This window comes from Fusarium falciforme, chromosome 2, assembly GCF_026873545.1.
Source record: "Fusarium falciforme chromosome 2, complete sequence".
In the NCBI taxonomy this organism is placed as follows: Eukaryota; Fungi; Ascomycota; class Sordariomycetes; order Hypocreales; family Nectriaceae; genus Fusarium; species Fusarium falciforme.
Genome location: NC_070545.1, coordinates 4,480,061 through 4,505,710, shown reverse-complemented (window position 1 = coordinate 4,505,710; position 25,650 = coordinate 4,480,061). Strand labels below are relative to the sequence as shown.

Here is a 25,650-nt window from a genome sequence, read left to right as displayed (position 1 = left end):
AAGTAAACCTTATTAAAGTCTTTATATTAGATATATTTAGTATATTCTTATAAGACCTTATTTATAAGTCTATAATTTTTTCTAAGATATAATTAAATATCTTTATATTATTTCTTATTAATAGTATTTCCTTAGTAAGTTAAGAAATTAAATCCTTTTTTTATTATATATTCTAGCTAATTATATATAGCTAGTACTTATTATCTATATTATAGGTATATTTCTTTATAATAGAGAGTTATTTCTGCATTAGGATAGCTCTTATTTAGTACTTCTCTTTGCTCTATTATGGTTTACTATATAGTAATAGTAATCTATTATTCTAGGCTAATAGCTTCTTCCTTTAAGGGGTAGAAGCATAATATAGTAATATTAAGTCCTTTATATTATTTCTTTACCTTATATTAAAAGGTTTTATAGGCTAAGTAAGGTTTAATATTAGGTTAAGGTAATTAGATTAGAAAATAATTATTTTATTATTTATTTATAATATATATATTATAGTAGTAGTTTTTATATAATACTTAAGAGATTTTTTTATATTATAGGTATATAGATATTATATATAGGTTATCTTATGGGTTATAATAGTATTTAGGCTATCTTAGGTTTAGTATTATTTTCTTATAATATACCTATATATAGATATTTTCTATATTATTTATATTTTATTATTTTCTAGCTAATTAGATATATTAGGTAGCTATACTAAGTTAATAGTATTTATTAGTCTCTTTATAAATTAATACCTTATAGTTATCTTCTTAGAGTATTATATATTAGCTATATTATTATTTATAGATTTATATAATATCTTATTCCCGCTATATTTATACTCTTATAAAATATTAACTATAGTTAATAAGTTTATAATATTTATTTAGCTAAGTAATAGTAATTATTTATTATTTATTAATAAGGTTTTTCTTTTTATTATTTAATTTTAATAGAGGATTTTATATATCTAGGTTAATAAGGTATAATTAATAAACCTTTAGGGGCTTAATTAGTTTATAGAATTATTCCTTTATAATATTATTAACTATATAGTTATTAATAGCTTATTCTTTTATTAGGTAAGTAGCTTAATAAGGCATAGTAACTTCTCTAGGTTAAAATCTTATTTTATTATATCCTTTTTGCGCTATTCTTAGTATTTTAGTAATATAAATAGCTATTTAGGGGTTATTATCTTAATTAGTTATATTTAGGTATTTTTTATTTTCTAAGAGGTTTTATTATAGCTTTAATTAATAATATCTTTTTTTAATATCTTATTATTTCTTTTAATATTTATTAGCCTTATAGCCCTTCTTATAATAATAATAATACTTAATATCTTTATTATTCTTTTAGGCTACTCTAAGTTTTATAAGTCCTATATAAGTCCTATAAGATATATTACCTTTAGCTTATTCCCTTTTTTAGGATTAATTAGTATTATTCTTATTGCCTTAGATTTATTTTTTATTAGATTTTTCTATATATTATTTAAATTATTAATTATTAATCTTAATAGCTATATTAATATAATCCTAAAGGTTATTAGGTTTTTTTATTTTATAAAGTTTATCCTTAACCTTATCTTTAAGTCCTTTATAAAATATAATCTAAAAGGCGCTTATTCCTTAGTTAAGGAATAAGGTAATTTATATAAACTTAATTATATAGGTTAAAGTAGCCTTTATTTATTATAGGTTTTTAAGTTTTTATATAACTTATTATTCTTTATTAATAGTTTTAAAGTTATACTTAATTATATCTTTAAAGTTTTTATATTTAGTAAAAAGGAGTTATATTTCTTTAATAGGTTTATTTTTAAGAAAGTTATATAGCTTAGGTTTAAACTAAGTAAATATATTATCTATAAGGCATTTATTAATATATAAGACCTTACTTTTTATATTAGCTATTTTAATAAAAAAATACTATTAATATACCCTAAGGGATATAAGAAATATCTTAATATAAATAGCTTATTTATTAAATAGCTTTAAGTCCTTAGGCTTAATAATCTCGCTAATATCTTTATAGGTAATACTAATAGTATTATATTTAAATATTAGGCTATTAAGATTATAAACTTATTATTATATTAGGTTATTTTATTAGGCTTAGAGTATAATAAGTTAATTAATTTAGTTTTATTATTTATTAATTATTTATTAGTATTATTATTATTATTATTTTATAGCTTAATAAAAGTATTTCTATATATTATTTATAGATATTTTTATACTTATAAGTTACTCTTAAGTAATTTTAATATTATTTTATATACTATTTAAGAGGTTATTATACTAAGTAGTTAAGTAATTATACTTATTTTTAAGTTTATAAACTTTATCCTTATATAAGACTAAGATAATATATTTCTTATTATTATTATTTATATCTATTAAGATATTAGGTTTTTCTAGCTTAATTATAGGCTATCCCTATTAGGGGGTAATAAATAGCTTACTATAAGAGGTAAAAAGGGATCTAATATTAAGCGCTATAGTAATAATATTACTTAGAGTATATAATATATTACTAAATAAAAGCTATTAATATATAATAATTATATATTTCTTAAGAGATAAACTAATTATATTAGGTTTATATTAATAAGAAATACTAAGCATAGTCTAAGTAATAATAAGTATAAGTTATATCTAGTAATATACTTAAAGGTATTAAGTATAACTAAGTTATATTAATAGCTAAGGTAGCTACTATATAAAAAAGTATAATAAGTATATCTTATATATTTTATATAGTGAGGCAGATTATAATAGATTATAGCCTATAGGGCCTAAGCTATTATAATCTTGCTTGCTAGATCAGAGGGGATTATAGACTATAGGGCATGATCTATTCTGATCCGTTTTTAATTGGTGTGATGACGTGGGTCCCTTTGGTTATATAGCCGGGAGGTTTCCTGGGCCGTGACAATAGGGTAATAAGATCCTAGGTTTATATTTTATAAGATTATTTTTCTAGAAATTTATTTATAAAAGACCTTTTTAATAATAAGGTATTTTATATTAACTAAGTATCTTAAAAATTTCTTAACTTATATTATTTTTACTTAATTAATTAATTTCTTATTACTAAGTATATTTTAAAGTATTTATAAAATTAAAATATTTCTTATTTTTAAGCCTTTTAAAATAAACTTAAAATTAAGTCTTTAATATATTACTAATATTTATATAATCTCTTAAAAAACCTTAAGTTATTACTAAAAAAATACTTAATCTTAATATAATACTTCTAGTAAATTATATTATTTATTTAATTTAAAAAAATATATTTTTATATCTTTTATTTTTAATTTAAATTTATAAAGATTTTTTTTTTAGCTTTATAATATTAAAGAAATAATTAATTAATTACTTATTAATTATAAGATATTATTACTTAATATATATTAAGCTGTAAAGTTTATTAAGTAATACTAAAAGCTTAAAATATATATTTTTTTATTAATATAGTTATTAGAAAACTAAATATAAAAACTTAATTATTATTTATAATTACTTTAATATATATATATATAGTAAGTATCCTAGATAAGTAAGTGTTTTAAATTACCCTAAAATGATATTTCTAATAATTTTAAAATTACTTTAAGAAATTTTAAAAATCTAAATTAAGTCTTATAATACTAAAAACCTATATATAAGCTTATTATAAGGTCTAGATCCTACTTTAATCATTTAGGATTTTTAAAAAAAATTCCTTACAAGGTAGGTTAGAAAAAAGTATATTTACTCTGTATAAATAGCTATTTCTCTGCAATAGAAATTTTTAAAAATCTAAAAAAAATATATCTATGTTTTATAATAAGTTAGGTTAATAATAATACTCTTTTTATCTTTATAGCTATCCTATAGTACTTTTTAGAGAATTAAAACTTACTATTTAAGTGCACAGTATGCTAAGACACTTGCTTGTCTGACACTTACTATATATTTATGTTATATATGTATATAAAATATAAAATGAAAAAATTAAAAAAAAATTTCAAATTTAATTAATTTTAAACCAAGTTTTATAAATATATTTTTATAATATATAAAGACTTTTTTTTATAAGGTTAAGAAGTTATATTTTATATCAGGAATTTTTTGTATTTTACTAACTAGGAGGTAGGTATGACCGGCAGGTAGGTATTGCATAGTAATGAGCGCGACACGCTTAATGCGTAAGAAATAACAGTATTGCAAGTGATGTGAAAAAGGACTAATAATACCAGCGAGATTCTTTAAAATTCGGTAGAAATTATATAGAATAATAAAGAGACCTTATATCGCTATTGTTAAAAGGAATAGTTAAATTGAAGTATTTTTCGTGAAGGGATTTATGAGTGTTGCCGGTTGGGCATTTCGGAAATGAAGCTGGTGATGTTACTAACCTTGGAGGTAGTGACCCTTGAGTGGGGCAGTCTAGCTGGTGGTGGTATATCAAATATGAAGGGTGCCAATATGCCTTGACTTTTATATTTCCTAGTCATAATACGTTGCCCTCTTTTATTGTTTGCTTGTCATATCAACATCTGCCATGATAGCCTTGGAGGATGCTGATTCAGTTGTACCGCCCTTGAATACGAGCTTGGACTGCTGTGCGGATTTTCAAGATTCAAGCCGCAGATTCAATTGTTGGATGTACTGCGTGACAAATGGATGTTGCTGGCATGTGACGGCCTGAGAGTGGGAAGTTCCACCCTTGAGTGGCTGATTAGCTTTCCCAGCCAAAACGCTTTCAGTCGCATGATCAGAATAAGATTTGCATTCATTCTCTCCTCGCACCTACCGGTACTATGCGTTCTGCATGTGAATTCCCACAAACGTGCTAGAAGACGTTAGATGCATCGAGCATTTAGGCTTTAACCTTAATTTGCTTTTCTGTTGCTGGCAGGTTGAGGAGAAAGGAGTGGTGTCTGAGTTAGGTTAGGGGCGTCTGCCGAATGAAGGTGTACGGGGATTTGACTAGGCGAGGTGAATAGGGCAACATTTTGCAGCTGAATGTTCTGCTGGAGGTCATTGGTGTTTAACCATCTCACTGCTATTATAATAACCCCTTCTCCTCCGTCATTCCATAAGACTTATTCTTCGCTCTCTTATCCTCCTCTCTACGGTTGCATCGAAAGTTCTGACTTTGACTAACATCTTTCCTGCCACAATAAGTTCATCACTTCGACGTGAGACACAGGAGTATGTAGGCCGCTGCTGCATCCGGTATAGCAGCGGCAAATCATCTCGTGTCTACTGAAACACCGCACTGAAGAATCCCATCGGCAATACGGTTTGCACAGCTGTCAATCGCCGGACGACGATGGGGGACCTGAAGCCATTCGCAGGGAAGGTCATCATAATCACGGGCGCTGCTCGCGGCATTGGCCTGGCGACGGCCCGGTACCTCGCCGCGCGGGGCGCGACAATCTCGTTGGCCGACATACTGAAACCGGAACTAGAGAAAGCAACGGCAGACATCGCTAAGGACTTCCATGGCACCAGCGTACTGCATGCGATTGTGGATGTGAGAAGGAGGGAGGCTGTGGATAGTTGGATAAAGAATACTAAGGAGTCGTTCGGTAGGATCGATGGCTGCGTCAATAATGCTGGTACGTCTTGGTTGCCTATAAACCCCAGCGATGCCTGATGGGCATAAAGTGAGATAACTGACCGATATTTTTAGGCATTAGCGGCACAGCAAAAGCCGTCGCGGAACTCACAAACGAGGAATGGCAGCAGACGCTCGACACTAACCTGACGGGAGTGTTTAACTGCCTCCGTGCTGAGATCCCCGCCATGGAGGATTCTGGCAGCGTTGTTAATATATCAAGCACGTTCGGTCTTCATGGCGCGGCAACGCTAGCACCATACGTCACGTCCAAACACGGCGTTCTGGGCCTGACGAAGTGTGCGGCTAAGGAGGTCGCATCGAGGGGTATTCGAGTTAATGCTATTTGCCCGTAGGTCTTAGATGCCTCTGATCAAGGTCTTCGGTTAACCTAAAATAGTGGTGCCGTTGATACGCCCATGATTCACGAGGCTATCGACAAGATCAAGTCTGTGAACCTGGAGCCCGAAAATCTCCCTCAGCTGTTCAAGAGGTACAGCAAGCCCCAGGAAATTGCAGCCCTCATTGCGTATCTGCTGGGTGACGAGAGCGGATTCACGACCAGTTCCGTATATTCCATAGATGGTGGCTGGTCGGCTTGAGATCAAATGAGGCAAGAAAGACGGGAAGCTCCCAGTCCAATCATATTAACATTGCACATGCAAGGGGCGCGGCAGCTTGCAACTGTCGGTGCTTAGGATAACATTGACTGCTGATGGATTTACTTTTTCGAGTCGCAGATACATGACTGGAGGTTAAATAATAAGGTTCTTTTGGGAATTCCTCGATAGGCCATACGAATCTCAGTACCCTTTCACGGGCGCATTTCTCCCATCTACTGCACTCAGCAATCTTCAGAGATTTAGACCATCCTCAGCGCAGAAATGCTGAGGTAGGACATTAGGATTTAAGCGACTTCTGCCGCCCCAGGATGATCAAACTGTACTACCCTGGATGATTTCCCCTCTTCTGTTATTACGGGGTAGCTGTGGTGGGGTGTCGTCGGAGACGGGGGCCTGCCCGTACGCCAAGCCAAGAAAAGCAGAAACCTTAACCTCGTCATGATGGGATGACTTTATAGACGCAGCTCAGCCACCTAGCAAAGAACTTAATTACACGCGTTTGGGGCCCAGTTTTGCCGGGTTTTTCACATGTCTGTGCCGTCACGATTACGCGATAGAGCTCCGGCTGCAGATGCCAATTTCAGCTCCTTAAAGGAGGACGCTTTCTCGCGTCCATCCATGCTGTCTCATGCCTCCGTAAGATTCTGATAGTGCTGTTGTCAAACGTGAGAGCGGAAAACTTCGTTGACCAAAATGAGCAGCATTTTTAGCCAGCTTCGACAACAAATCACAGCTGGTGATGTGCTCTTGCCTGGCGATGCAGGTTACCAAGAAAGTTTGAAGCGATGGAGCGACAGCTGTGAGAAGCCGGCGGTACGTGTCAAACCTAAGCTGTGATCCCTTCAAGTTGCTTCTTGGTTGCCAAGGGACGCAGAAGGGGTGCTGATTATAAGCATCTTCAGGCTGTAGTAGTAAGGGCGACGAGCCCCGAAGAGGTCTCGACTGCGATTCGATTTGCGACAGCCCAGAAGGTCCCATTGACGGCTCGCGGCGGCGGTCATTCGACAAGCGGGGCTTCATCCTCCGATGGCGGGATGGTGATAGACCTGACGCGGATGCGGAATGTCAGCGTAGACCTGGCAGCTCGAACAGTAACCTACGAGGGTGGCTGCTTGTTTGGGGACGTCGATTCGGCGCTAGCTGCCCACGGGTTGGCCACTGTCGGCGGACTCTACAACCAAACAGGCGTGGGCGGACTGGTTCTTGGAGGCGGCCATGGCTTTTTGACCGCGCGCCACGGTCTGGCTATTGATAATCTCGTCTCAGTCGAGATGGTTCTGGCGGACGGGTCCATTGTCGAAGTGTCTGAGACCCAGAAGCCTGATCTGTTTTGGGCGGTGCGAGGCGCAGGAGCCCAGTTCGGCATCGTTACACGATTCACATCGCGGGCACACCCACAAGGCAATGTTTGGGGAGGTGCCCTGTTGTTCACATTGGACAAGGTGCCAGAGCTAATAGCTTTTGCAAATGAGTTCCACAACCGCGGCGCGACGGACCACAACTACATGATCGCCTTCGGATGCGCGCCCCCGGAATACACAACACCGGTGGCCATGACAGGCGTCTTTTACAACGGTCCTGCGGCAGAGGCAGAGAAATTCTTCGCACCCGTGCTGGCGCTCAGCCCTATTGCCAATTTGACCGGGGTGATGCCATATCCAACGGCCAACACGCTCTTCAACCCAAGATTCGAAGGACCGGGACGCAAGCTCATGGGCTCCTGTACCGTAATCATGCCGCTCGACGCCGACGCCATTACAGAGGCCGGGCGACGGTTTCTAGACTTCATCACCTCTCACAGCGGTGCCACAAAATCAGTCCTCGCCTTCGAGTTCTTCCCGACGGCGGCTATTCGGGCCACTCCGCAGGACGCAACCGCGTTCGCCAACCGCGGCGAGCACTATATAGCCGTGATGGGGCTCATGTACGACGACGCATCTCTTGATGCTGAAGTCCGTGCCTTTAAGCGCGAGTTATCTGATTACATTACCACCACTTGCGGCTACAAGGGCAAGCGGGCCCCGGGAGATCCCGCGCCGTTTTACGTTAACCTGGAACACGAGGCCTTGTCACCGGAAGACGCTTTCGGTGACCACGTCGAACAGTTGCGCGAGCTCAAGTGCAGATACGACCCACAGAATGTCTTCCACAAATGGCACGGCGTGGTGGTGGAACCCAAGACCCCCACCAGCGGCCAGGTATAATAGTATTCACAAATTAAGTGTCTGTTACAAATTGCTTGGAAGGAGCGATCAGGCCAGAGTTCAACCACGGAAAAAATACTAAGGAATAGGAAAGAGCTTTTCGATGACATATCGCAATGGCTAGTAATATTACGGAAGGGAAAATTGAAAAATATAGCTAGCTAAATAACTATAAAAGCTGTTCTCCTTTACTCATTATCTACTAAAGCCCCCCGTTGTTCTCAGTAGTTAATTAGCATATTTTATTATATATACTTACTAAAGTCTATTACGTGCTGTAGGGTACGACGAAAGGGCTCTAAAGCTAAAATATATATACCTCTCTAGTTCTTAGCTTAATCTCGCCAAGCCCAGAAGCTCCGGGCGATAACTCGTTTATAGCTATAAGTCCGCAGCTAGAAGATACGCAACGTTTCTCTTGAGTCTTTCTCTCACAGTGTTAAGCTAAATCTGTGTGGTCTCAAGGTTGGGGTTGGGGCCGTCGTGAAAGTCGTGAAAATTATTAGGTCAGCGAAAGAGTAGGATAAAAATTAGCAATACCGTAAGAACTCGTTAAATTCGCGCTTTTTTGAGTTCAACTGGCGTCTCTTGGCAAGCCATACTGAGGGCGGGGATGGGCGGCAGAACGGATCCCCTACCAAAAATAGGTAGGCGGCTTGTTCCTACTTCCAACCTCCACCTTCTATTGAAGTTGCCCTCCGATATCGTGATAACGAAGATGGCTACCGTAAAGGAAAGAGGTGGGGGAAGATGGACTAGAGGAACGTGAATAGTAAGAGGGAATAACCTTCTTTTGGCAAGATAACAAGGTTAATAAGACTTCTGAAGGCGCTAATTCTAATGATCTAGTTAGCTAATATATATCGTATCTCCTTCTCGAGGTTTCTGCGAGTTATTATTATCTCGCAGTCATTAGATTAGATCTACCTTCTTCCCTAATACCCTAAGGCCCCTCTTCCGTAGCCGCTCTTATAGCTACTTAATGACTTCTTCGTGATATCATATACGTAGAAGAAGCTTATCATCATCGGCAATAAGGAATTCCTCGTCGTCGCATAGGGGATCCACGGGGTCCTCATCTTTAACGATAACTTCCTCGGCTTCTTCCTACCTAGTAAAGTTAATCTAATTAGAAGGTATATCCTTAATCTAAATCAACTAGTCCTTAGTCTTATTAGGGTATACACTTATTCTATAATTTAAGAATACTTTTTTAACTATCTCTAACTATATATTAAGACGCTTTAAAGTAGAAGTAACTATATAAATAACTATAACTCTCTTATTACTAATTAACTATTTAAAATCCTTTTTTTTTCTCTCTTTTTATTTACTTAATATACTTATTAATTACCTCTTATAACTATTACTTAAAAGGAGTATTAATAATAATATTAAGGGGTTATAAAAGATTTATATAGCTAAGAGGGATAAATATAAGGGAAATATTATTATCCCTTAGTTTCTTTTTAATCCCCTTAGTCTTATAGAATATAGCTATATCTATTATAAGTAATAAATCTTTTTTTTTATTTTTAATAAGAGAAAGAAGTTTATTATTAATCTAAGAAGAAAAAAGCTCTTTATTATTATATACTATCTTATTAAACTCTATATTAATATTAAGGAAATAAAAATATTACTCCTTCTTATAATTCTAGCTATTTTTCTTAGTAAAGGTATTATAAAATATAATAATTAGTTAAAGCCTAAATTTATTATTTATAAATATATAAAGAATTAAGGTAGCCTACTATTTATTCTACCTATTATAATTACTTTTCCTAGAGACTAATTTTATGCTATATATTTCCTAAGTAAAGCTATTAAGATATTTAAATAATATTAGGGTCTTATCTAGGTTAAGTATTAGGCGCTAATAAAACTAGTATTTTAATAAGTTTAAGATTATTATAATAAACTAAGATTAGAATTATAATATAGAGATATACTTAATAAATTATAAGAACCTATTTATAATATTAATATAATCCTCTAGCCTCTTAATTAATTACTTTATTACTTATCGCTTTATAATATTATAACGCTAAAGAAAGCCCCACTACTAATTAATAAAAAAAGGGAACTAGGAGCTTTAATCTAGGTATAACTCCTTATAAATAGCCTATGCCTTCTAGCAGAACTAAGAGGTTATAATTACTTTTCCTTAAGCGCAGCGCTCTAAGAAAGAGAAGTATACTTAATCTTTAAGGCCTAGCCACTTAGGGCAGAGTTTCTAATAATATTCTTCGAGGAAAAACTCATGCTTTTATTACTATCCACAGATCATTCCTTCTAGTATTTTAAAGTACCTCGAGGCATCATAAACCATAGGCTTCCTTTTCTAACCCTTCTTTATAATATAGCTATAGATTAACTATATAAGGACTTCCGCCTTCTACTCCGGTAAATAGCTTCTTTCCAGGCGTTAAATTAGTAAGATCCTCTTTGGTTTCTACTCTGCAAGAGGCTTAGGCTTTAGGCCGGGCTTTTTCCTTAGTATTAAGGCCACAGTCCAGCCGGCATTAGGATCAACCTCATCAAGCAGCGGCATCGTATGAAAAACGCGGTAGTAATAGCTTCAGATTAGATAAAAGAGAAACTACAAAAATCCTAGCCAGGGGGGAACATCTAATCTTCTAATATTACCCCTCGAATAATCACTTCCATATACTAATTATATAAGGAAGTGATCTTCCGGGAAGTAATACGCCAAGACCGACGGTTAAACTCAAAAAAGCGCGAATTTAACGAGTTCTTACGGTAAATCAACCACATAAATTCAGGCAATAAAATTTAGATCAATAGATAACGACAATGACGTTATATGAGACACAATCAAGATATACATTATTGTATCTTTAGAACGCATTTTATTATTAATTAAAGGCGCAAAATCTAGGGTTAACAATAGCAGTTTAGCCCAAGCATCCTAGAGGGTACATATATATAGTATCTACAATATATATGTGACATATAGTTACCCCTATTCCTAAAGAAGAGACCCCTATGCAGAGGTCCTTGCGCACTTAAGAGAGAGGCTGCAAATTTTAGAGCTGAGCCTTAGTCGTTGAGACGCTAAATTCGACCCCCTTTGTGATTCCGCCCCCGTGGTTCCTTGAAGGGATAATCGCATCCGAGCTGGCCTCGCCTGTATGGATAAAGACATCTTGACTCCCGCCGGCGATGGTAATGTCATTCCCGATGGCCGATTTATGAGACGCGCCATGCTTGCTCCGCCAGGTTGTCCGGTCGCTGTGGTCACCCAAAATAATGCTGCCTGGCTCTGGACCACCCTTGTATCTGTTGCCGGATGAGAGCAGGGAGCCAAGAAGGGGCCTCAGCTTTTGTCGCATCCATCCCCACGTCATGGGCAAGCTAGAGGTGACCACTGCGACAAAGGACTCTCGTACCGCCCAGGAAGCTGCTTCCTGTGGGCCGGTCTTGGGATTCTGTGTTGACGCGGGGTTAGTCAACTATCACTCACCAAACACGATACAGTTCGATAGCAAGAAAAATAACGGACCCTAAGAATGAGGATGGATCGAAGGAGACCCGCCACCATAACGAAGATTCCGCCTGAGAAGAGCACCACAAGGCCGATCTTTTTCACCTTGGGAATCTGAGCTCCCCAGAGCATGGAAACCGGGATTATAAGGAGGTAGATATCGGTGGCGATATTAAGGGTTACGGTGAGGAAAATATAGAGCTTCGAGGAGGCTGGTTCGCAGAGATCTGTCACGGGGAGAGGTTAGCCCGAGCCATAGTACATTGCTTAGACAATAAAGAATGGAGAGCGATGCGTAAAAGCCGAATAACTTACTTCCAGGATCGGGATATATTTGCCAGAAGCGGTGCATAGGTTGGCAGCTGAAGAGGATGGAGCATATAACAGCAATATATGTGGCAACGATAAGGATAAAACCTATGTATATTCTGGTTTTGTACCATGGCAGACCGGCCTGAAGAATTGAGAGATGGTTCAGACAGAAAATCGTCATGGAAGCGAATTACTCACCGTCAGGCGGAAATAGAACGCACACAGGCCGCTCTTGATGACCCATAGCACCGTTGCGTACATGGCCCAGCCCGCAACCTGAATCTTGGACCCGCCGACCCTGTGGTTCTTTTGTCTTAGCCGAATGCGCCATTCCACTTGTTGCCGAGAAACCGGTCTTCTCCCACGAACCTCCATTTATACTCGTCGCTATTGGGAGACAACGCGGCGCGCTCTTCGTCCGTCATTGCGCTGTTGGTGAATCCATGGAACCGGGCGCTGACGGTGTAGGCGAGTGTCGTCTCTATTATGTAGGGCAGAATCACCAGCAACATCAAGTAGTCATCCGCCTCGAAGTTGCAGAAGCCCACCTGCCGCACTCGTGCATAGGTCCGAAGGCCAATGATGAGGATGCCAAAAGAGAGCAAGGTAAAAGCCTCGACTGCGAAAGACGTGAGTGCTAAATCTGTAGCCATACTCACGTTGTGGCGGCGGTGATGATGGGAGCAGCAACAAGAGCTTCCAACACTGGCAGGTACGTCCTCTATAAGAGACGGCGTTCCCCTGCAAGACGTGCGTGCCCAAGTAGAACAACGGTCTTCCTCAGGGGCCTTGTGCTCAACTCGGGCTTGAGTTTAGGAGGAGCGTTACCCTTGGAGCAAACGGTCCGGTTCTCTGTTGTGACAAGCATGCACCACTGCGACTAGGAACGGTGTTCGTGTTGAAATGTGTCTCGGATGAGGGGTGCCAGGAGGAATCCAAGGGTGAGATTGAATGCCGCAGGCCATTCCCGACCTCCCTGCTAATTACACCCAAAGTCCTATGCATCTAAGGCAAAGTAGTAGTACAAGAAGGGCCCTCTAATCACTCTAATAGAGCCTTCTTCAGTAGCTGAATTCAGTCATCTCTTCTTCTCACACCCTCTGCTGTAATGCACACCTTATTCTTTGGTTAGATCGACATCTTGCCTCAGGCTAACCAGGATCGGTGTAACGCCATCCTATGAAGCGGGTCAGTTGGCCTGGTCACCGAGTCATTCACAACCACATCGAGCCAAAGCGTACGTCTGCACCCAATGGGGTTATTGTTATCGTCTGCCGTGCCAGCCTCCCGACGAAAGGCTTTCAGGAATTGCGCGCGAGCGTTCACACTGTTCACACTCCTCGGAGAGGAGAAGTTGCTATTGGTGCCCTCAACGTCCCCACCACGGATTTTCAGCTGGTTCCTGCGTGAACCCCGCCACAGGTAGGCGAGAGGCACGTGGAACCTACATCAACCCCATAACGGCATCGGCTGCATTTCAAGATCTCTCGGAAGCGCATAGCGGCAAATCATCGACCCTGGCCCAAGTAAGTAAAGGACTTAGGTATGCATGGCCCTCAGCACTTCTGTCAAAATTTAGCCTTCCGAGGCAACCTCCCAACTACTTCCTCGGAATATATACAGCCTTGTTCTACCGAAAGCAGCGCCCGAGAAAGAGAAACTGTTTCCGCAGTTAAGATATTTCCTAATTCGTATACCTAAACCTCTGGCTACATGACCTTCGACAGGTCATCGGATTCTGAACAGGCCTGAAAAGTATCTCAAACCGAAACGGCCGTCTGCTGCTCTCCTCCGATTAGCCCAGACACAAGAAGTATAGGGCCGCCAAGTCAATCAATTCTCACGCGCTTGATTTATCACCTTCTCAATCGCTGAGGACAAGCGATCTGGAACGGAGCGAAACGGGATATGATGAACGCGGTCCAGCGAGGATATTTATTAACTTGGCCACGAAAGGAATTAGCTGTTCCAGGACGTAGACACGGTAGAGAAACACTTATCGTCTCCAGAGATATAAACAGGAAACCAGCTCGTCTCCGGATTGCAGTTAACTGTGGGTTTAGAACTTGCATGTTCTCAAGGGGGTGGTATTTTCCGGGGCAAAATGAAGATCCTAAATTCAACTAAGTGATACCTACTGACCAATATAGGCGATTTGACAGAATCCTCAATGCCGTTTTCCATTGCCGGGCACAAGGTCGCTCACAGCTCCGAGGAGAAATGCGGAGCGTGAGACTATTCGGCACAAGGGTAACCACACTTAATGTCTAGGGCGGGCACCTTACCCGTTTTAAGACTACATGAGGCTTACACCTATGACCTCGTCCTATCGAGGTCATGACTGCCTAACGCGGCATATCACTGCTACCCTACAGGGCACCTTCGGCGCCCTAAGACGGCATAACCGTAACATAAACATAATGAGTAACCTAATCAAATCACTGGGAGTATTAACTTATATAGTTTTTTTTAATAAATACTACTTTATTACTTTTAAATTCTAATAAGAAATAGTAAATCTCCTATCTGGCGAGTTTTAATTAGACTAACCTATAATTGTTGTAATAGAGGTTTGTAGGCATTTATACAGATAGGAAATTCACATCTCAATCCATGTTTAAGCGAGTCTTGTCCCTAATAGTATTCCTAAATGGTTTGAATCGCCAATTCATACAGCATTTCTCGTGCCACCTATTTAGGATGGCAATACGCCGTGAACGGAGTTTGCCAGCTTTATACCCCCATTCTCGGCCAGGATCCTCCTGCGCCCGTAAATGATCCAGAGAAGAATCCCATTAAGCCCTGCACCCCCAATTATATTCCCCAAGGTAACGGGTATAACGCTCTGGTAGATGAATTTGCCAACGCCAAAGTTGGTGCCGTAGAACATCCCAATTGGCACGAGGAAAAAGTTGGCAATTGAGTGCTGATACCCTAGCGCTACAAATGTCCAGATAGGGATCCAGATGGCGTAAATTTTAGAAACCTGATCGTGGGCGGCTATGGAGAGGAACATGGCCAGGCCCACGAACCAGTTGCAGCCGACGCCCCTGAGGAGGTTCACCGACCACTGCACGTTAACCCGCGCCTCTGCCTGCGCAACGGCGTAACTCTTTGCGGCGTCTGTGGAGAGTGTATCGGACCACCAGCAGAGAAAGCCGGCGATGAACAGAGCGCCGGCCAAATTGAATATGTATGAGGTGATCAAATTCCTGGCGAGGTCAAGCACACGGGTCTTTCGCATGCACGTGGTGAACACTACCACGAACAAATTCGCCGTGAAAAGCTCCGTGTTGACGATGGTGAGGATGGCAAACCCCGTGGGGAACGTGAAGCTGGACAAGAGTGTGGCCAGCCCAGGGTTTTCTCTGCGCATGCCAGGCATGCCGGCTGCGACTACGAGGTCAAACACTGCCCCAAGGCAGAGAAAGGCCCCCGCGAGAAAGGACTTGATGATCAGGTCGGACCATGGCAAGCGAGCTTTGGTCGTACCGGCATAGAGAAGCAGCGATATGGTCTCTTTCGTGGGATTAAAGGTCTCGTCCATATTCCTTGGTTATCAGAAATAGAGGGAATAGAGGGAATGTGCTGATTATGGGAACCAAGGCAGATTTAATGCAATAACTGCAAACATGTGTTGGGGTTTTACACTGTTTCTGGGGAATTCAATGATGGATTGTGCTCTGCGGCTTTTGTAGTGACCACAGGCAGTATTAGTAGGCCACCTTGTGTTGGGAGACTTAGCATTTGTATTCTTTCATTACTGCATTATGACACAACTTTAAGGCTTTCCAAAATCGGAAGTACAAATTGGCCAATAATTGAACTGTTGTCAAGGTGCTGGGTCACATTACCTTTCCCGCTTGCGTTAGGGATACTTACTTTAATGGGGTGGGGCCCCCGCTACGTCAAATAACCGAATTTACTACGGCATTTGTCACCTGCCGTCCTACCACGCAAGATGGTCGTCGTCTCGTGGCGGGGTTGACTGTCTCGTAGGCATGAGTCAACAGGACCCATTGGCGGATATCTTGCTCGCACTTACACGGAATAAAGCAAAAGCCCACAATCTCACGACCAACGTGGTCAAACATGATTCCAGCTGCATCATCAATACCGTAGATCTCACGATGGTTAAGCCTGAATCCGCCAATGACGTAGCTGCCCCAAGTCGAGAGAGCAGCGATCACCATCATACAGATGACGCCGGGGATCATACCGAGGACATCGAACGCGGCGGGGATGGATAATACACCTAGACCAATCTGACACTTCATCATGATGACTGATGTTCCGATCCATTCCACCTAGAAGGCAGGAAACTTTAGTAGAATGTTAACTTAGAGAGAAGAGAGTCGACTTACATTGCGGTAATTTGGGCCATCCTCTGTGATTTCTCCAAAGACGGCATCTTGGATCAGGGTAGGGTCGTCAACGATCTCGCCGTTCTTGGGGGAAACCGTAGTCAATCCCTCCGGGGTCTCTATCTTCTTTTCAGTTTGGGCCTTCATCTTGAACGCTCTAGAGGTGATGGTGCTTGTTTGAGATGAGAAGGAGATAGTGATGAGCAGATTGTGGAGGGGAGAGAGGCATTTAGCCCATTCGGGAAAGTAATGGTAAAGATCCCCATACCTTGGTATCCCCATATTCCAGGTTCCCCAGCTTGTTCATGTCGGGGAAGATGGAGCTCGCCCACCCGTCACCTCAACTCAGTAGGGGCTAGTAAATGGACAAGGACTTGTTCGTGTGCCTCTAAAGCGCCCCATTGGAGAAGCCATGACGTAAAGGGATACGCCCGAGGGATTTAAGATAAGACTTGGGGGTGAAAAGGAGGCCAGTTAAAACTAACGACGGTGTCCGTTGGGCCGGTCCGTCAGCATGGATCGAAGGACGAGAACGGGAGACTCTCCTCGGACCGGGTCGAGAGAAATGATGTTGAAAATGCGGCCACGTGATGGATTCGGAGCCTTAAAGTTGTCCGAACACTGACTGGACAGAGGGACCAAAGCGCTTGGAATAGTCAGGCAGGTTATGGGAGCAAACAAAGCATTTCTCTTGACAAAGTGAGAAGCCTCAGCAATGCCTAAAGACAGTCTTCAATTTGAGATCCGACGCCTGTCATTGCCGTATTCTCGAAATAACCCAAGCTCGTTCTTGCTTTAAGGCGAGTGCGCAGCTTGCCTCATTCTTACGGACCCATTGGTCATCTTGCTAGGAGTGTATTTGCCCCTTGGCAGACGAGCGACCCGGGTTAGCCTATCTCCCCCTTCCAAATGTTTGTTGAGTTTCTGTTGGACTGCCTTCCGGGAAGGGAATAGAACCCTGATGATGCTCGGGCCTCAAGACTATTTGATTGGAAGCATCAAATGGCGGCGGTGAGATGATTGCCGTGGTTGACACTATCAAAGCGTGGCAAGAAGAAAACCATATGGGTTCTAACGTTACTCTGAGGAGATACGAGATGGTATACGGCTAGAACGCAAAACTTGAAGCATCTATGTGATCAATCTTGGAAGCTAATTTTCTAGTTCTTAGTGTAGAGTCTTTAGTCAAAGTTGAAAGTCCCAGGCCTGGCTCATCCAGCAGATTTAAAGCGACATCATCACCTTTGCTCTAGCAGTGACCCATTCTACGCTATTTCTACTCTTCTCATTTCTCAAAGTCAAATCTCTACACCTCTAATTGTTCCTTAGGTTACAGCCTAGAGTGGCAGCAATGGCTAGGCTTCTCCTCCTCCGTGTACAGAATGCTCTTGTTCTTCTCCTGAGTCGACACGGCCACGTCTAGGCTCGGATTGCTAGAAAAGAAGTTGACAGGCTTGAGACCGACCATCATCTTTTCATTAGGCATAACAGGCCAATCTTCGATTCGGGGGTTGTGGGTTGAACCAAAGGTGTGCCAGATAACAATGTCACTGTTCCTCACCGACTGGGAGACTCCCGTGCTGTTACGCTCCGAAATACGCGAGGCAATGCCATCACCGCCAGATGATTGCATCGTGTGCTTTCCAGAGGGGAAGTGATCATCGTCTTCATATCGCGTCACCCAAACTGCATGCTTGCCAAACTCTGACCGCTTGGCGTGGAAAGAGTCTGGGTGGGAGAGGAGCATCTGGCTGTAGGCGGGCATGAGCTTGAACCCCACGGGCGTGTTTGTGATGGGATTTATCTTGTTCTCGTTGATAAACTTGAAGACGCGGGCCTTTGTGAAGTCGAGATCGAACCCCCCCTCTTGCTCAACGATCTTTTGCTCCGTCACGTAACCGACACCGAATGGGTTGTGTACAGCTGGATCCCCGACGGGCAAGGCCTTGGATTCCTCGATGGCAAGCGAGTTGGCGTGGCCATCCACGGCAGGGTCAATGCGGAGGCTGAAGATGTGCTGGTGGTAGGGAGCCAAGACTCCTGGTGCAACAACTGTGCCGTAGGGGACCTTTTCCTTGAGGCCAACTTCGGCGGGCACTGTGGAGAGGATTCCAGTGGCGCGGACTTCGTAAAAGATGGAGGCATCCTGGCAGAAGTGAAAGGCAAAGATGTACTCGTAGTTGCTGACAGTGATGATGGTCTGTAGCACAAGAATTCGAGAACGAGTCACCACGGCGTTTCCGGTTCGGAAGTTGGTGTGCTTCCACAAGATACCATCATCCTGCTCATGGCAGCAAATGACGTTGGGCATCCTCATGGGCTCTCCGGCGCTGGTGTTGTGGTAGCCGTCAAAGTACTTGATAGTTCCAAGACAGTCACAGCCCAGCTGCAGGTTATTGGCGTTGATTCCCGCTCCGTCGTTACCCAAATCAAAAGCCGCTTTGCGGGGATAAGGAGCGCGGGGGTCGCCGTAGGGGACAAACATCTCGGCAAGGGATAGGCGATAGAAGAGGCTTCGTCCGTCGTAGCAGATGTCGTGGAGAGTCATGCCCTCACGGTAGTTGAAGCCGACTCGGAAGCTCCACTTCTCCCAGGTCAGGTAGTTCCCGCGGATCTTGAAGGATGGGCCTTCGGGCTGGATGACCTGGTATGGCTTGGTCGTGGTCCTAGGGCTGGGTCGTAGATCAGGGTGGTATTCACTTGCGGCAGTGGCGTGGATTCTCTGTCGATCAAAGGGACGGGGCTCGTTGTGAATTCGCTCGTGCGGGGTAGTAGGCAGACGGTAGACCTTCGTGACTTGCAACTGCTCCGAGACTTCGGCACACACATCGAGTGGGTAGGCGTAGTAGTTTGCATCCGGATTCTCCAGCAGGCGGAGATAGAACCAGCACTACTCAAGAGTCAATCTCTGAAACACTGACTAACAGGTTGAGGGCTGACCTACCATGGTGACACGCTGGGTCATGTCGTTCATTCCATCAGTTGCATATGCCCACGGTTCAACGACAACAGTGGCGCCTGCGGGAAGGTTGAGACTGCGGATCTCGTCCTGGACTTGCTTGTTGGCCAAGCAGGCCTCCTCAACCTTTCTCATGTAATCCGAGTCAATGTAGGAGTGCTTGCCCTTGTGGTGTTGCTTGGCCGTGACGCGGCTGTTGTCGAGGTCGGCCAACAGTTCAAAGAGCTCATGGTTACCAGTCTTGCTTTCGAGCACCACCTCGACGCGCGCACATCGTGTCGGAGCCTGGCCCGTTGGTTGGTTGCGATGCTCCTTTTCGAGGAAGCGGATCATCTCCTTCTTGGGGGGCTCTCTCAAGGTGATGACGCGGAAGTTGATGTCCCGGCCAGCAAAGTGCGGCCGGACAATGTCTGCAGCCTGGAAACATGTGTTAGTCTGGCAATTGAGTCCATTATGTCATGAGACACTCACCCTGGAGATCTCATCAGGCTGGAGGGGGTCGAAAGGGTGGATAGAAAGCGACATGATGATGAGATGGGTGACTGGCAGGGGCGTAGATGATTGCGCACAGAGATGATTAGATTATTCGAAGACAAGCTTGGAGAAGAAGCTGAATCTAGGGTATTATACTTGCTACGATCCCGGGGCCGGCATTGAAACTGGAAGGCGCAAGGATTGTCGAAGCAAGGAGCCGGTTCAGCGCCGAGACCTGCCCCCCTCTTTGTGGACAAACTTTCATTGACTAAGCATAACTCGCCGAGTCACAAGACTCGGCCATGATAAGCCACTCAAGCGAGACATGGTGCAAGTTGGACTTTTTTTTTTTTTTTTTGTTTTTTTCTCAAGTCGGCTATGCCTTTGGAGGTGCGGCCGTGAAACAGCGGAATCACCTTCAAAGGTATGGCTCAGCAATAGGGTATCATCTGGGCTCCACGCGCGTGCCCCGGAGTCACGGCCTCCCATCTACTTCCGCTGTGGGGTACGAAGATCGGACCTCCAAAGGAAAGGCGGGTGTGGGTCTTGGTATTTGTGGAGATGGATCGGTCGCCGAGAGCCGGAGTTTGACATGACCAGGGCGGAGTCCGGCCACGGTCCATGCAGGCCACACCGGCAATGGCCGGTTAGGTGAGTAATAAGACTTCATCTAGACTGTGTTATATATGGTTCAAGGGTGACACAAGCTGTTGTGGAACACAATACACCACGGACTTCTCAATCACTCAATCACACCACCGAAATCATGTCTTCCCGGTTGCCCTTCAAGCTCGACCAGCCCTCTCTCTTACACGACGGTGCACTTTTGAACGGCGCATGGGTCCAGTCAAAGACTAGAGAAACCTTTCAAGTCGAAGGTAAGGTCGTGTGCTGAGTCAAGGATCAAGGATTGCACCTAACAGGAAACTGCAGACCCAGGGACCGGAAGGGCGTTTGCAACTTGTCCAACAAACAAGGTTGTCGATGTTGATGCCTTTGTCGAAACGTCGCACGAGGCCTTCTCCAAGTACCGCCACGTCAATCCCCGCGTACGAGCCAAGATACTTTTGAAATGGCATGACTTAATAGCCGACGCTCGTGAAGACATTGCCAAGCTGGTCACCTACGAAACGGGCAAGCCACTCGCAGAGGCCCGTGGAGAAGTTGACTATGCCCTTGGATTTGCTTGGTGGTTTGCCGGAGAAGCAGAGAGGATTCGAGGATCTGTTGCTATCCCTTCCATCTCGGAGCGACGCACCTTTGTCGTCAAGCAGCCCACTGGCGTGGCCGTCGCACTTGTCCCCTGGAACTTTCCAGTTGCCATGATCATTCGGAAAGTCGCCGCAGTTCTCGCAGCGGGCTGCAGCATGATCGTGAAACCATCGCCAGAAACGCCCCTGAGCACTCTAGCGTTGGCTGACCTTGCCCTCCGCGCCGGTGTCCCGCCTGGTGTCTTTAATGTCATCACGACGGATAACGTTAATACGCCAGCTGTGAGCGAGAGTCTATGTAAACACCCACTCGTCCGCAAGGTGACCTTTACCGGCAGTACGACGGTTGGAAAGCTTATTGCGAGACACTGTGCTGACGGCCTTAAGAAGGTCACACTTGAGCTAGGTGGTAATTGCCCGTTCATCGTTTTCGACGATGGAGACCTTGAACAGGCTGTGTCGGCCTTGATGATCCTGAAGTGGCGTACCGCTGGACAAGCTTGCACTCACGCCAATCGGGTCTATGTGCAAAGTGGCGTCTACGACAAGTTCGCAAAGATGATCCTCGAAGCGACACAAAAGCTTCGGGTCGGTCACGGCGCCGAGTCCTCCACTACAATTGGAGCTCTTACCACCCCCCGTGGCATCCAGAAGTTGGAAAATCACATTTCCGACGCTGTTTCCAAGGGAGGCAAGATTCTCTGTGGCGGTAAAAGACCGGATCGCGATGGTTATTTCTTCGAACCCACCATCATCTCTGACATGATATCATCCATGTTGACGACAAATGAAGAGATATTCGGCCCCCTTCTTGGCCTATACAAGTTTAACACAGAAGAAGAGGTTGTCAAGGCTGCGAACGACACCTCGATGGGTCTTGCATCCTACTTCTTCACCAGCGATACCAGCAGAACTTGGAGGCTGCTGGAGAACCTCGAAGCAGGAATGATTGGGATGAACACGGGTAACTCCTCTGGAGCAGAGTCTCCTTTTGGGGGGATCAAGGAGTCAGGATATGGCAAAGAGGCCGGAAAGGGCGTTGCTATCGAAGAGTACCTCATTGCCAAGACTGGTACTTTGACGGTTGGATCAATAGCCAAATTGTAGTTAGTTTATCACAGCAGGATTAGCTAGTAGTGAGATATTTAGAGAAATACCGTCCTTGTTCACATTTTTCGCCTTCATTATGTCTTTTCTATATCTGCGGAATCTGGGTAAGCAATGTGTAGAACACAATGTACCACTATGCCAGAGCAAAAGTAAAGATATCTTTCAACAGATGCCGAGGCAAATTGGTCGTTCTACGCTGCTCAACACAATGGTTTAAGCTTCCCATACACTCATTGGATCGTTCTCTTGATGACCAGCATAACAATTGTTGTTCCACTCATGCTCTTAAGAGACGAAGCCTGGTCGGTACCCATCCACTGATCCTTCCATACAATACAGCCAAGCAATTCTCCCATTCGTGGCTAAAACTTGCCTTTGGGTCATTCAGACCCTGTTATTTGTTAAAAGTCAGGTTTCTCTGAAGCATCTGGTGAAATACGAAGCTTACAGGGCTAACCTACACAAGAGGCCGTTTCTCCACAGAGAAGTGGGCTCGTAATTGAGTTTCCGGGTCCGTGTGGGTCTCAAGGTCCGCGTGGGGACGGAGAATGAAGCGGAAATTAATCCCGCCTCCGGCCCGGCCCGGCGTCTGCACCACGACTGCTCGCATTGGCAATTGGGATCGTAATGTGGTTGAGATGTTTGCTGCTGAAGGAACCGATGTGACGAGGCGGTCGTCCCGACCCTAATTGGCCAAGGGTGGGGGTAAGACGGCGTTCCTCCCGTCACAAGGTGGACAAACTCTGCCCACACACAACAATTGCCGAGCCGGAACGGGCTTGAGAATGAGATGGAGCCCTTTTCGACAATCTGGGGCTTTCAGTGAGGGGGCGGAGTAGCCTTTGGAGGTTAAAACTAGAATAAAAAGAGGGTTGCTGTCAATCTCAATCGTATCATGCTCACACTGTTCCCTGACTCCCCGGACTCTGGTTAACCCTTGCTTGCATACCATTCGCTATGGGCAAGGACATGGCTACTAACTGGCAGAACATTTCCAAGGAGGCACAGGCCAATCTGTTGCAGTCAATTCCCCCGCGGTGGAGGATTGATGCGACGTCATACGACCACCTCTCGGATGTTACTCGCGTGCCTCTCACATGTGGCCTCCTGAGCCCGAGACAGATCGAGATTACCGAGCTCACAGTTACAGAACTTGCAGCTTGCATACGATCGCGTACGTTAAGGGCGACTGAGATCTTGGAAGCCTTTGTCGGACGGGCTGCCATCGCCCACCAGCTTGTAAGCATTTAAACAACTGACACGGCGTGTATTGATGATGAAGCAGGTCTTTTGCTTGACAGACTGGTTCTATGATGAGGCTTTGGAGCGTTGCAAGGCTCTCGATGTCATGCTGGATAGCGGTGGTGAGCCAATGGGCCCTTTACATGGTATCCCAGTCGCTCTGAAGGTATGATGTACGCAGATTTCTATGCTTTCATCGCTGAAAATTGATACCAAAGGATACCTACAGCGTCAAGGGCCATGTTACGACACGTGGCTATGTCATCAATAAGGCCGAACCGACCATATCGGGTCACGATTCAGACGTTGTGCGAATCTTGCGCGAAGCAGGCGCCGTCTTTTTCTGCAGGACCGCCATGCCCCAGACGGGGTTCATCCTGGAGACTGTCAGCAACCTTTGGGGACGCACTCTCAATCCCTTCAACAGGAACCTAGGTGCAGGGGGTAGCTCTGGAGGAGATGGTGCCTTGGTTGCCATGAAAGGTTGCCCCATTGCACCCTCGTCCGACATTGGCGGCTCTATTCGCGCACCGGCCGCTTTCAATGGGCTCTACGCTCTTCGACCTACGGCGATGCGCGTTCCCAAGAATCTGTGGGAGGGTACCATGACTGGGCAGATGTCCATCAGGGACTCTGCCGGCCCGGTGTGTCACTCGGTCGATGACGTCCGTCTCTTTACCCGCCTTTTGGTTGCCAACGAGAAGGCTCGGTACGACACCAATGCTGTTCCCGTCCCATGGAGGGAGGTTAAATTGCCCCAAAAGTTATGCGTCGGCATCATGAAGTGGGACCGCGTTGTCATGCCTCAGACCCCGGTGCTCAGGGCTATTGAGCACACCCAGCGAGTCCTCTTGGAAGCTGGATACGAAGGTCTGCCCCTGAGAAATCATTGCACTGCACTGTGTGCTAACCTTTCCAAGTTGTCAAGTTCGAGCCCCCGTTTGACTGCTGGGAGTTGGTTAAGTGCTTCGTATGATGTCTCTTGCTGAGAGTGAGTATCCAGCTAACTGTTATAGTTTGACATTAACTTTCAAATGGGAGGACAAGACACCATCGTCAAAGTCACCGATGCCGGAGAACCCCTTGTTCCAGCTTTTGCCGACCTCCTGAAAGTATACAGCGCCATGTCTCTCACTGCCTCTGAGTCTATGCAGGTAGGCCACATCTCAGGCAATCCTTGAGTGGCGGAACTGACGTTTCCGATGCAGCTTAACCTCAAGATGAGAGCCTTCAAAGTTCACTTTGCGAACGCTTGGGACAAGACAAAGGACTCGACACCCACCGGCCGTCCAATCGACGCGCTCATCTGTCCCGTCGCCCCGTCAGCCGGCATTCCTCACGACTTCAACATTTACTGGGGATACACTTGCATGTGGAACCTCCTCGATTATCCTTCGACTGTGTTGCCAATCCCGAACTTCAAGATTACCTCAGAGACCGACCCTCCCGACTTGGCTTACGATCCTTTGACTACGAATCCATACGACAAGGCCAACCATGAAATGTGTAAGCTCTTTTTGTCTACTTACTTGGTACCTCGGTTGACTCGGGCTAATTCTCTACATAGACGACCCCGCGCTCTTCTCGAACCAGCCGTCGACTATTCAAATCGTGGGGAGGCCATTTGATGACGAAGAGCTCATTGAGATCACTGCTGCGATTGACGAGCAGCTACGAAGCAGAGATAGAGTCTCTTCTAAGCTATAGATGTAGTAATAAAGTAGGAGCTCTCTTTCAATCAGTCTGACTGTAAACGTTATGAAGAGTTGGGGCTCGTTGCCAACTGTGTAGACCATTGCTCCTAGAACCATGCATTCGGGCAATATCATTTTCCGTGTAACCAAGTGTCAAACTGAAGGGAATCCTAACTAGCTCAGTGGTGATTCCTGAGGGTGACATCATGTTTCTCCGAGTAGAAATACAACTAATGCGAACTAAACTCTCATGGTTGGAAACCCCGTTCACGTGGTCTCATTCGCGGCCAAAGATCAAAGCGGGCACGGATTTTGCTAGTCCGCTCACGTGCAACCTCC

At 43.9% G+C, this 25,650-nt stretch overlaps 7 protein-coding genes across 7 annotated transcripts; 4 read left to right on the top strand and 3 right to left on the bottom strand.

Moving 5' to 3' along the window:
- Positions 1 to 5,322: 5,322 nt before the first annotated feature.
- NCS54_00330600 (Hypothetical protein) lies at positions 5,323 to 6,212 on the top strand (the record flags this gene model as incomplete). Its single annotated transcript, XM_053148886.1, has 3 exons — positions 5,323 to 5,611; positions 5,686 to 5,962; positions 6,011 to 6,212. 3 exons carry the CDS (start codon positions 5,323 to 5,325, stop codon positions 6,210 to 6,212), a joined length of 768 nt encoding a protein of 255 aa, XP_053004861.1.
- Positions 6,213 to 6,926: 714 nt separating this feature from the next.
- Positions 6,927 to 8,437, top strand: NCS54_00330500 (FAD-binding PCMH-type domain-containing protein; the record flags this gene model as incomplete). The annotated part of the gene is made up of 2 exons (XM_053148885.1): positions 6,927 to 7,046; positions 7,100 to 8,437. 2 exons carry the CDS (start codon positions 6,927 to 6,929, stop codon positions 8,435 to 8,437), a joined length of 1,458 nt encoding a protein of 485 aa, XP_053004860.1.
- Positions 8,438 to 11,487: 3,050 nt separating this feature from the next.
- Positions 11,488 to 12,910, bottom strand: NCS54_00330400 (Hypothetical protein; the record flags this gene model as incomplete). The annotated part of the gene is made up of 5 exons (XM_053148884.1): positions 11,488 to 11,889; positions 11,964 to 12,172; positions 12,261 to 12,399; positions 12,456 to 12,555; positions 12,627 to 12,910. The coding sequence occupies 5 exons, from the start codon at positions 12,908 to 12,910 to the stop codon at positions 11,488 to 11,490; spliced, it is 1,134 nt and encodes a 377-aa protein (XP_053004859.1).
- A 2,042-nt stretch (positions 12,911 to 14,952) lies between these two features.
- Positions 14,953 to 16,768, bottom strand: NCS54_00330300 (Hypothetical protein; the record flags this gene model as incomplete). The annotated part of the gene is made up of 3 exons (XM_053148883.1): positions 14,953 to 15,653; positions 16,303 to 16,564; positions 16,622 to 16,768. The coding sequence occupies 3 exons, from the start codon at positions 16,766 to 16,768 to the stop codon at positions 14,953 to 14,955; spliced, it is 1,110 nt and encodes a 369-aa protein (XP_053004858.1).
- A 1,183-nt stretch (positions 16,769 to 17,951) lies between these two features.
- On the bottom strand, positions 17,952 to 20,105 carry NCS54_00330200 (Amine oxidase; the record flags this gene model as incomplete). The annotated part of the gene is made up of 3 exons (XM_053148882.1): positions 17,952 to 19,511; positions 19,566 to 19,997; positions 20,052 to 20,105. The coding sequence occupies 3 exons, from the start codon at positions 20,103 to 20,105 to the stop codon at positions 17,952 to 17,954; spliced, it is 2,046 nt and encodes a 681-aa protein (XP_053004857.1).
- Positions 20,106 to 20,820: 715 nt separating this feature from the next.
- On the top strand, positions 20,821 to 22,372 carry NCS54_00330100 (Aldedh domain-containing protein; the record flags this gene model as incomplete). Its single annotated transcript, XM_053148881.1, has 2 exons — positions 20,821 to 20,932; positions 20,988 to 22,372. The coding sequence occupies 2 exons, from the start codon at positions 20,821 to 20,823 to the stop codon at positions 22,370 to 22,372; spliced, it is 1,497 nt and encodes a 498-aa protein (XP_053004856.1).
- Positions 22,373 to 23,332: 960 nt separating this feature from the next.
- NCS54_00330000 (Amidase domain-containing protein) lies at positions 23,333 to 25,324 on the top strand (the record flags this gene model as incomplete). The annotated part of the gene is made up of 7 exons (XM_053148880.1): positions 23,333 to 23,614; positions 23,661 to 23,783; positions 23,836 to 24,487; positions 24,538 to 24,587; positions 24,634 to 24,771; positions 24,826 to 25,123; positions 25,185 to 25,324. The coding sequence occupies 7 exons, from the start codon at positions 23,333 to 23,335 to the stop codon at positions 25,322 to 25,324; spliced, it is 1,683 nt and encodes a 560-aa protein (XP_053004855.1).
- Between the last annotated feature and the right edge of the window lie 326 nt (positions 25,325 to 25,650).